General features: G+C 40.9%; 1 protein-coding gene across 2 annotated transcripts in view; it reads left to right on the top strand.

Moving 5' to 3' along the window:
- LOC143943224 (cytosolic phospholipase A2 zeta-like) overlaps nt 1-12228 on the top strand; it is a 180128-nt gene that overhangs the window by 129809 nt on the left and 38091 nt on the right. For both annotated transcript variants that reach the window (XM_077464845.1, XM_077464846.1), the window contains 2 exons: nt 10591-10639; nt 11604-11770. In XM_077464845.1, coding sequence (XP_077320971.1) covers nt 10591-10639; nt 11604-11770 — 216 coding nt within the window. The remainder of the gene's footprint in view (nt 1-10590; nt 10640-11603; nt 11771-12228) is intronic.

Genomic DNA, 12228 nt, shown 5'->3' with positions numbered 1-12228 from the left:
CCCAACTTTTGGCTTATCTCCTGACTATCCCTTGTTGTCTTGGGCTGCTGCTTCCTCTCTATCCTCCTATAGCCTACCGTGAGCTGGGAGACCCTGGGGGCCACGACCTGTAGCCAGTTACAGCACAGTCCATCCTCACCACAAGAGGCTCTGGTGAAAACCTGCTGGCCCTTAGACTCTGTGCCTTGGGGAATCTTATGCTCTAGCTCCCAGTGGGATCCATGTTGGTGCTCCAGTGGACCTGCCTTCCTGAACCACCCAGGGTTCCATCAGCAGCAGTCAGCCGTAAGGTCCACCTTAGTGGTGCACTCCTGACTCCAACGGTGTGCATCTGTCACCTGGACTCAGGAGACCTGACAGTTTGCTCGGCCATGGACCCAGCTGATGTGCCGCTACCTGCCGATGATCAGCTGTAGGGCATAGTCCGCAGACTCGAGACCCAGCAAGCTAATCAGATGCAGGTGATCCGATTCCTTCAGGATTTGTCTTTCCGCTTTGAACAACTTCAAGCTTCATTAGGATCCTGGTTCGAAAACCTCAACCACAATCTGCTGCCTTATTGACTCTTGTTACAGTCACAGCTGATAACCCTTTACACTTACCAGCTCCGTCCCGTTACTCTGGGGACTTCAAGGCCTGCATGGGGTTCCTTTTCCAGTGTACCATTAATTTCGAACTCCAGCCTTAAAACTTCCCGTCTGATCTGGCAAAGGTAGCCTATATTATTTCTCTCCTGTCCGGTGAGACTTTAGCCTGGGCTGCCCCTCTGTTGGAGAGGAATGATCCAGTGGTTTCCACCACATCTAATTTCTCGAAACTCTTTTGGAATATCTTTGAGGAACCAGGTCGTGTCTCTTCAGCAGTCAGCACCCGTTTACGTCTCTGCCAAGAGTCTGCTTCTGTGGGACAGCATGCTCTTCATTTCCGCATACTGACTGCTGAGCTGGAACAATGAGGCCTCAGCTGCAACCTTTTTGCATGGCCTTTCTGATAGAGTGAAGGATGAATTAGTGGGAAGAATTATCCCCGCTAAAATCTGGACGAAGTAATTTCCTTGTGTAACCAGATCGATATTCATTTTCATGAAAGGACCCTAGAAAAGCGACGCCAGGTCCTTAGTGAGCCTGAGCTCCCCTCTCTTCGACCCATGGAGCATCCCCTGCCAGGAACCCATTCAGCTGGTCTGGGCCAGGCTATCCCCCGAGGAACGTGCTTGGCACAGAACTCTGGACCTGTGTCTCTATTGTGGGGGCAAAGGTAATTTTCATGACACATGCTCATTTCGTCCAGGAAACCCTCGGGTCTAATACATCTGGAAGGTGGAGTATTGTACCCAGAAAAGTCACCTTCTCGTCTCCTCCTTTCGGTGTTTCTTTATGTTGGCACTTCGTTCCACTCTGTCTTGGCTTATCTGGATTCTGGAGCCGCTGGATACTTTATGCACTGGAGAATTGCATCTTCCATGAACCTTACTCTTTCACCCCTCACCACTCCATTGGTGGTCTCAGCGATTGATTGGCACTGTTCTTCTAGGGGGGCCTATCTGCTTCCAGACTCTCCCTGTTAAGATATCGGTAGGGATACTCTACCAGGAGTGGATATCCTTCCTTATCCTACCTAAGATCTCAACCCCTATCGTATTGGGGCTTCCTTGGTTATAGCTCCACTCTCCACATGTTGACTGGACTTCTGGGCAGATACTTGCTTGGGGTCCCTCCTGTTTCTCATCCTGCCTACTCAAGGTTGTCCCTAAGGGGAGACTTCCCATGGCCACCACCTCCAGTATCCTCTGCCCTTCCTGCTGCATATAGCGATTTTTGGGATGTGTTTTGTAAAAAGTCAGCTGAGGTGCTCCATCCTCACAGGTCCTTTGACTGTGCCATTGACCTTGTTCCCGGAGCAACCCTGCCCAGGGGTCGTACCTACCCCCTGTCCATCCCAGAGACCCAGGCCATGTGTTGCGGAAAAACTAGAAAAAGGATTCATCCGGAAATCTTCATTGCCTGTGGGAGGGGGTCTTTTTTTTGTTGCCAAAAAGGATGGTACTTTAAGACCCTGCATTGACTATCGAGGCCTAAACACAGTAACGATCAAAAATCAATACACCCCCTTCCTTTTAATATCGGAATTATTCGACAGGTTAAAAGGTGCCTCCATTTTTACTAAGTTGTATCTCAGGGGTGCATACAATCTGATCCGAATGCGGGAGGGTGATGAATGGAAAACTGCGTTTAAAACTAGAGATAGGCATTACGAATACTTGGTCATGCCATTTGGTTTGTGTCATGCCCTAACGGTGTTCCAAAACTTTGTTAACAAAATCTTCAGGGATCTGCTTTACCAATTTGTTGTCATCTACCTGGATGATTTTTCTGATCTTTTCGGATAATCTGTTCACAGAGACCATGTCCAGATTGTACTTCAACGCCTTTGAGAAAATAATCTGTACGCCAAGCTGGAGAAATGTTCTTTTGAATGTTCTGAAGTCCCGTTTCTGGAATGCTTTGTTTCTAACTTTGGTCTTTGTATGGATCCTGGAAGGGTCTCGGCCATTACCAACTGGCCTCTTCCAGCTGGCCTCAAGACCACACAACGCTTTCTTGGGTTCACTAATTATTACAGGCAGTTCATTAGGAATTACTCTTCTATTGCTGCGCCTATTATCAACTTGACCAAGAAGGGTGCTAATGCCAAGGATTAGCCCCCTGAAGCTCTCTCTACCTTTCATGATTTGAAACAGGCCTTTATGCCTGGACCTTTGTTGAGGTGACTTGACCCTGGGGATCAATTCTTTATTGAAGTGGATCCTTCCTCAACTGGGGTGGGAGCTGTGCTTCTTTAATCCTTTGGGAAGAAACCTCAACCATGTGTATTTTTCTCCAAAAAAAAATCTTAGGCAGAGAAGAATTACGCTATTGGTGATCGGGAATTTCTTGTGATTAAATTGGCATTGGACGGGTGGCATCATCTCTTGGAGGGTTCCCCACATTTCATAATTTTCACTGACCATAAAAATCTGCAGTAATTACAGAATGCCAAACTATTGAATTCCAGACAAGCCAGGTGGAGTCTCTTCTTTTCCCGTTTTAACTTCACCATTACGTTCCAACTTGGTTCCTGCAACAGTCGGGCTGATGCACTCTCTAGGTATTTTGACAGTCAGGATGAGGGGCCTACCCCTGAACTCAGAGCCAATCCCTACCTCATGCATTCTTGCCCATTCTGCCACCCTGGAGTCAAACATTCCTCCTGGCAAGACCTTCGTCCCCACTGAGTTAAGATCCTTTGTTGGGGACATGCCTCAAAGGTGGCAGGTCATGCTGTGTTCCTTCGATTCTTCCTCCTCAGTCACCACTACTGGTTGCCTACTCTCCGCTTGGATGTCAAAGACCACGTTAAGGCTTGTCATGCCTGTGCCAAGTCTAAATCCTCCATGCAAGCTCCTGCTGGTCTTCTCATGTCCTTACCCATTACCAAGGAGCCCTGGTCTCACATAGTCATGGACTTTATCACCGATGTTCCACTGTCTGAGAATAATATGGTCATTTGGGTGGTAATCGATTGATTTCCAAGATGACTCATTTTGTTCCTCTTCCTGGTCTCCCTTCTGCTCTTGCTTTGGTTCCCGTTTTTGTTCAAGAGATCTTCCAACTCCATGGAGTTCCTTCCCATTTTGTTTCTGACAGGGGTGTTCAATTTACATCTGGCTTTTGGAGAGCCTTCTGCAAATCCCTCAAAATTGTCTTGGATTTTTTCCTCTTCGTACCATCCTCAATCAAATGAACAGACTGAGAGGGTTAATCGGGAGTTAGAGGTCTTGCTCCGCACTTTTGTTTCTGTTCATCATGACAATTGGTCCTCTCTTGAAAAATAAATAATTGAAAAAATAAATAAAAAATAAAAAAAATAAAACAGAGTGGGACTTTATATGAAGCACATCACTAGACCGAATGAGCCAATCAATATACATATTGTTTAATATCAAAAGTCATACACATGTATATCACCATAAATAATAAATTGATATAACAATAAAATGATGGATCTCAATTGATAAGTATAAATATAATATAGTATTACATGATTAGTTCAATATAGAAACATTGTTAAAAAGATTAATTCATAAATGTCAATAAATAGAGTCTAAACATTTCATGATAATACACAATTCATTCAATACAGTGTACACATATAGTAATAGACTTTTAGTGTGTAGACCGAGGTATACATAATAGTAACATTTAAAACGTTAGCAATAATGGTAGATTGGTTCATTAAAATAGGATATAGTCCAAATAAGTATACATAATATACTGTGACAACGCATCATAAAAAAGCTCTACGCGTTTCGTGGTTACAATACCACTCGTCAGGAGCAGATGCAGGATTTTTTGAGGGGTATCTATAATGAAATAAAATTACCAAGTAAATATAATAATCCAGAATATAGCAATATAGAAGGGAGAGGGGAGCCACACAGGTCCCAAGCAATCTCACCTATCCGTAGTATATAGGTACAAATATTGATGATGGCGTCAGAAGGTAAAAAACATTTTAGATTTTGGATTTTTGAGAGACGTTCCTCCCGGGAGCTGAGAAGGAGAACCCTAAGACACGGGCATAGCCACACTGCTCAATGGTAGACGTAGACAGGAAGTGATTAAATTCCAGCCATGGTATATATACTTAATAGTATGCATAATTCATCTTATAATCGGTTCCCACACATATCTGTAGGGATCAAGATAATAGAATAACAATTAATAATAAAAAATAAAAAGTAAATAAAAAAATAAAAATGAAAACTAATTCCACAGCTGGAAAAAAGGAAGAAACTTCCCATAGTGAAAAACGTGCCAAAAAGAAGTAAAGAGCCAAATATTTTATTATAGATACCCCTCAAAAAATCCTGCATCTGCTCCTGACGAGTGGTATTGTAACCACGAAACGCGTAGAGCTTTTTTATGATGCGTTGTCACAGTATATTATGTATACTTATTTGGACTATATCCTATTTTAATGAACCAATCTACCATTATTGCTAACGTTTTAAATGTTACTATTATGTATACCTCGGTCTACACACTAAAAGTCTATTACTATATGTGTACACTGTATTGAATGAATTGTGTATTATCATGAAATGTTTAGACTCTATTTATTGACATTTATGAATTAATCTTTTTAACAATGTTTCTATATTGAACTAATCATGTAATACTATATTATATTTATACTTATCAATTGAGATCCATCATTTTATTGTTATATCAATTTATTATTTATGGTGATATACATGTGTATGACTTTTGATATTAAACAATATGTATATTGATTGGCTCATTCGGTCTAGTGATGTGCTTCATATAAAGTCCCACTCTGTTTTATTTTTTTTATTTTTTATTTATTTTTTCAATTATTTATTTTTCAAGATTTCAGGGATGGAGGTGTGTATATATATACAGCGTATATCGCCTCATATAAAGTCCCATTTTTAGCTCTGGTTCAGCACAATTGGTCCTCTCTACTCTCGTGGGCAGAATTCTCTCACAGCAATCATGTGAACATCAGTTCTCAGAAGACCCTTTATCACAGTTTATGGAAGACACCCACAGCTCCCTTTTCCTATGACCTGTTCTCCAGATATTCTAGCTTTGGCTATGGTTCAACAATCATTCAATTCTATTTGGTGTAGCTGCTGTTAAATTTAAAGGTTTTGCCGACCATTGTAGGCGTAAGCCGCCTTCTCTACAGCCCGAAGACAAGGTAGGGCTTTTCACCAGGAACATCAAGCTCCGGGTTCCTTCTCTGAAACTTTCCCCAAGATTCATTGGCCGTACACCTAATTTCTAAGTTAAATCTGGATTGTTTTAAACTTCAAATCCCTAAAAGCCTCAAGATCTTAAATTCAAGATCTTAAATTCTTTTTACTTGTCCCTCCTGAAGCCTTCATTTCTCAATAAGTTCTCTTGTCCTCTCCCTACAAATTCAAATTCTGACTTCCCGACTCTGTAAAGGCAGTCTTCAGTACTTCGTGCACTGGAAAGGTTTTGGTCCTGAGGAGAGGTCTTGGATCCCCGCATCTGATGTCTTTTCACCTCTTTTGAGGAGGTTTCATTTGAAGTTCCCCTCCAAGCCTGGGCCCAAGTGAGGGAGGAGGAGGCCTCGTAAGAGGGGGGTACTGTCATGAATCTGCAGTGATACTTTCATGCCCTGTCTGTCTCTTACCTGGTTTGTGCATCAGCCTTAGGGCCTCCACTTTAACACCTGCATGGTTAAGTAATCTTCCCTCAGTGTGGCTCCAGTCTAGCCTCAACAGAAACCACTATTTAACACTGTGTTCTCCAAGCCTGCCTTGCCGAATGATATTGTGTGTTTGGTTTCCTGTCTCCTGCTTGCCGTGTGCTCTACGTCTGTTTCTGTTACCAATCTTGGCTTGTTTTTTGGCTATCCCTGCCTGCTTGTTACCCTTACCTTTGGTGTGTTCTCTGTCTATGCTTGTCTGCTAGTTGCCCCGACCTTTTGGCTTATCTCCTGACTATCCCTTGTTGTCCTGGGCTGCTGCTTCCTCTCTATCCTCCTGTAGCCTACCTTGAGCGTGAGCTGGGAGACCCTGGAGGCCGCAACCTGGAGCCAGTTGCAGCTCTGGTGAACACCTGCTGGGTCTTAGACTCCGCAACCCTGGGTAATCTTATGCTCTAGCTCCCAGTGGGATCCATGTTGGTGCTCCAGTGGACCCGTCTTTCTGAACCACCCAGGGTTCCATCCGCAGCAGTCAGCCGTAAGGGTCCACTACCTTAGCGGTGCACTCCTGACTCCAACAGTGTGTCTCTGTCACCTGAACTCGGGTGACCTGATACATATACTGTACCTAGAGATCAGCAGATTTTTTCCTGCCGGGCGATTAGTCATTAGGGACGTGTTGATGGCTCCTGGCAAATATTGGGGCAGGAGGATTGGGGGTCCGGCCCCCTCTACATATTAAAAAGATCGAGTCTTGGTTAATGTCGAGCAGGCCACCTTATCCCTTGTCCCTACGAATAAGTCTTTTTACGACAAAACGTACGTCAGGTGGCAGACGTGCTGACGTCATTGCGATACAACGTAGGTTGGAGGGGCGATTGCATGCCGGCGACATTTTTTATGGGCGTTTTTACTGCTTTCTATGTAAGTGTATTTCTTTACTTTTATTAAAGTTGTTATACGGAATTATGCTATGGTGAGTCTTCTTTCCATTTCCCTGGAATCCTGAGTACTGCCTTTCTGCTTCACATGTTGCTGTTGACGGTCCTGGCCTGTTTCATTCAATAAGGGAGCCTACTGTGACCATGTTCTGAGGAGGTGCTGTGGAGATTGACTATGGGCATGAAATCGCTTTCCTTTTGGTAAGCGCATATTTTGTGTGGTGGTGGTCACGATCCTTGGTGGTTGCACAGAAGATTGAACACTTTGTATTTTTTATATTATTTTCTATTTTTACATTGTTATTACACTCATATTATCGCCAATTTTTTATTATTATCACTAATATATATTTTTTACATTTCATTTTTATTGCTACTATTAATCTAATATTTTTTATTTTTCCATGAATTCTTATGAAATTTAGGTATTTATTAAGTTTTCACTGGACTATTTTTTATTTATCACTTCACTGGGATTTTTCGAATTTCATTATTAACACTTGTCATTTATAATTCTTTTTATAAATGATGGTATGTTTGATTTTTTTGATTTGATTTTGATTTGATTAGACTTTGATTAGAGGGGTAGATCAACTTTTTTTCACTACTATTGCAATCAATTAATCACTCATAGGTGTTTATATTTAATTTTATTTAGAGTATTTATGTATGTGCATGGCTTTTTTCTTTTGTTATCTTATTGTGTTTACGTGTATCTTGTAAAACTGAGCTGCAGCGATTTTTAGTTGTACTAGTGTAGATTTAGGTTTAGCGCTGTATTTATTTTTCTTATTTTTCTTTTTCACCTTATCCCTTTGATTTGTTTTTATATACCGTTTTTTGCCAAGGCTATATAATATAAAGGTTTGTCTGCCATATTTGATCCGAACGTGAGGCTTGGATGTTTCCACTTCTGGTTGAGTGACCATTTTAACCTTAGCACTTCCTGTCCGGTGGCCATTTTTAAAATTGAGAATGAGGTTTGGCCCACAGAGTTGGCCATTTTTAACCACAGGAGTACCCATCAGGATCTTTTTACTAAATCACACATTGAGTCACTTCCCTTGTTGAATACATATATAAATAGGTGTGGGGGTATCACGTGGCATGGATGCCCCAGATGACATCCTAGGTGACTAAACACTTCGGGCAGTGCATACGCAATGCGACATCACCACACCTTCTTGGTTCTGGAATCTCTGCTGTACTGTACAGCATGGAACTGATTTTTTAATGCGCATATATGTGTTTTATCATGTGAGGAGAACCTGTAATGTGTATCTATATTAAAGCTTTTTAGCTGTTTTACACTATGTTATTTACTTTGCTTTGATTCCATATGGGTATTCGGTAATATATGGTCATCACTGATCCTACATACCCTGAAGAGTAAAACAAGTCTGATATATTGGAGCCACTTGGTGTTTATTGGAGTGTTCCCTGAGGGAAGTGTTTACAGCAGGTGAACTAGACTCTAGCGGGGTAATTTCAGTCTGGTAAGAGTGCATTCTCTATAATGGTGATGGTTCACATGGTGTTTACAGGAATGGATTAACACGGCCTCTGTTTAACAGTACCTGTGGTGTTTTTTGACAAGAAACACAATTGGACTTTAATGTTTTCACATATTATATTTTTGTAATTTTTTTCACCTTGATATGGACTTCTTAATTAAGCACATAATTTATTGTTTTAGCGCAGCAACATGTATATTAACAATATACACACAATGAGGGACAGGCAGCAATATGGTACAACAGGGACTTGGGTCAAGGGTCACAGGGCAACAATCCATGCACAAAGAGGGACAGTAGTTCCAGGCCAATATATCAGATATAAACAAGCCCAAGGATAAACCAAGGAAAAAGAACAGCCCACAGACAACCAAATAACCTGTTTAACAGTATGCGTTAAAAGCAGGGGTTTAGTCTGCACACATTTGCAAACGCATGCGTAAGCCACAGAGCCCCATCAAGGCACCCCAGTATCTGTGGTATCTAACACTAACTTATAAGTGTCCCCACAGTGGAGGCACAGATTAGATAGCAGTGATCACTGTGCGAAGAGGTGCATTACTGACACTTGTGGCTCTTGGTGATATTGGAAGGATCCAACTGTAGGTGGAGGGATACAGGAGACTTTTGGATCAGACGCGGGGAGGTACTGTGCACCGGGTTGCAGCTCGGTATAAGTCAGCAGTTGTAACGCACAGTGTAAGTCAGCAGATGGGCACAGCGATAAAGTTTCAATGACCAGATAGCAGCTCAATACCAATGAGTAAGGACATGTCCCAGTAGTCCTAATCATAGCCTACACTGGTGTAGAACTATAAATCCCATAAGTTCTAATCTCCTTCTAGCCTCCTTCTAGGGAGACCCTGCGGCTCGATTAGTGCCAACGGCTATAGCTATCATCAGTAATCACAGTGTACACAGTGGGATGTAGAAATTAAAGTTGACTGAACACTGAAACAATAATGGAATGTCAGACAATATTTTATTGAAACCTAGAAATGTGACGGCAGAAAAAGACTGAGTAGTCCATCAAGTCTGCCCCTTTTTTGGGGGGGGGGGGGTTGTGCTTTTTTGTTTTTTTCCATTAACCTTGTTGTCTGACTATAGATTTATTTTAATCCCAAGCATGTTTGAAGCCATTTACTGTTGACTGTCTCACAACCTCTGTTGGTAGTTTATTCCAATCATCAACCACCCTTTCAGTAAAATAATACTTTCTAAGATTAGATTTGAACTTTCCTCCCGTTAATTTGAGGTCATGTCCCTATGTTCTTGATTTTGGTTTCATATTGAAAATACCGCCTTCCTGAATATTATTCAAACCCCTGATGTATTTAAAGGTTTCAATCATGTCTCCCGTTTCCCTTATTTCCTCCAGACTCATCGGTTTGGCTCCATTGTGACAGCCAGCTCTTTCCTCCTTTGGCTACAATTGTGTCTCCCTGTTAGTGCTGGATTTCTTAAATATTCAATAGTTATTTCCGCAAAAATTACCTCTAATTTACTCAATGCATTGCCCAAAATGTACCAAGTGTATACACATGTTACTCTTGGTTTGAGTGAAACCGAGATTTTTCTGTAGTTAAATGAATTTGAGTCTGCTAAAGGTGAAGTTTGCTGAAAATTCCCTGGTCATTCATAATACTTGTTTTATAATATCAATACATGAACATGTAACATATATAGGCTTCTAGGTGGCAAAACCCATCATGGCCCACCAGGAACAAAAATACAAATTCTAGGTTGCCTAAATGTGTTCAGGACAATTACTGCCTTTGTTGTCTTCTGTAAAACTGTATTCATTTTGTCTGAATATACAAGCGGTAAGCTCTATGTAGTATAGCATTGTCTTATTTTAAATGTATGGTGTGCTTTCCTCTATGCAATCTTAGGTTCATCCCTGTGTTTGTGTTGAAGGAAGAATCACTAATGGAAAAACAGGTAAGGCAAAGAGCTTGTGTGACTGTTTGTTTCTGATGTGGATGAGACATTTTAGTTTTGGTACACCTTCCTTTCACCAAATATTGCAAGGCAGTATACAGTATACTGTGGCAATTGTAATGCATCCTCCACTTGTTCTTTTTATTGGTTGTATTATGCACATGATATTGACAATAAATAACAGAGCCCTACGACGCAGGTTTTATAAGTGTATCAAATCTAGTATGATTTTAGGTACTTATGCTTGCGTTGATTTGGGCTTGAGTTGACTTTTAGTTGCTCAATGAGCTGTTTTAAGCAACTTTTGAGTTGCATCAGTGTATGCTCAATTTTTTAATATTTATCACCAGCCTAAATAAGGAAGTAAGATACCCTAGTATTGAATACGCATTCCTGGTGGCCTCAGTATTAAAGGTCCACTGACAACTCTGAATGCTGATCACTAAGCTAACATGGAGTAATTATACTGTAATAATCGGTAATTATCCTGGGTCTTCTCTGCAAATGAAACTTAGCTGAATCCTGAATCTGTGCACATTGAGGATACGCCACCGATCCTAACTGCAGGCCGAATGAAATCTTGTAGCAAGCCGAATATGACCCATGGGCCAGAGACCCATGATTTAAAAGAAATTTGAACTGAAAAAGGCTGTCAATGTTGACATATTTATGAAAAATCTAGTTCTCAGAGAGGTCAGCAAAATCAGTATCCATGTTTTTGACTGTACAGATTAACCTTAAAAAACAGGGCTACCAGTAAAGCGAATAATGAATACTTATGTGTCACATGATTTATCTTTATCTAAAGAATCTTTCATCTATAGTCACTTTAAATGTATTTATCTATACGTGGTTGTTTGAGGAGGACACATGATTATATGAATTAAGTATTTTTTACTCACTATCATTATGTATAAGAATACAGAGGTCTTTCATGTGTTTGTTTATTTTTGTGACTGTTCAGGGAACCAGATGGTAAAGTTGTCTGTGCCTGGATCCTATGAGAAGCAGATATGTGCTCCATTAAAACAAGCACAAACCCAAGAAGGGATTCCATTTGTATTCCATGCGGACCGTGATATCAGCCCTTCTCTAAATGTTTGCTTACAACAGATTCTACGAGTAGGGCAGGTCAGTGACTAGAAATTGTCCTTAAATTTAGGCTTTTCAAAGTTATCTATACCTCTTAATGTATTACTCAGTAATATGGGGCATCCATCATGACATTTTGGGGGTACCATCCAAAAGAAACTAGAAATTGTGAACTCACATGAGAATTTGTTTGTGAAACCCAACTTTACCCCACTGACAAATTTAAACTATCCATTGTAACCAATGGAATTTTTTTTGAAATAGCCAAATGCCATGGGAGCACTGTAGTCATGGCTGTGCCTCTGCAATATAATCTTTTATTACAAATGTATTTGGTGTTTATTCTAGACTAAGATGCTTCTTATACTTTCCATGATAGCAAGCAACTTTTTTAAATTCTATTTAATTACTTCCAGAAAAAGAAATGCATACTGGAGTTATGCTGCTTCGTTGAGGAGAGTGGGCACAGGCAAACAAAAAGTTGTACGATAGACTGG

Source organism: Lithobates pipiens, unplaced genomic scaffold (genome assembly GCF_037356315.1).
Source record: "Lithobates pipiens isolate NorthernLeopardFrog02 unplaced genomic scaffold, aLitPip1_a1.2 Scaffold_30, whole genome shotgun sequence".
Lineage (NCBI taxonomy): Eukaryota > Metazoa > Chordata > Amphibia > Anura > Ranidae > Lithobates > Lithobates pipiens.
Note: the sequence above shows the minus strand (reverse complement) of the source record. Positions and strands in the feature narration are given on the sequence as shown.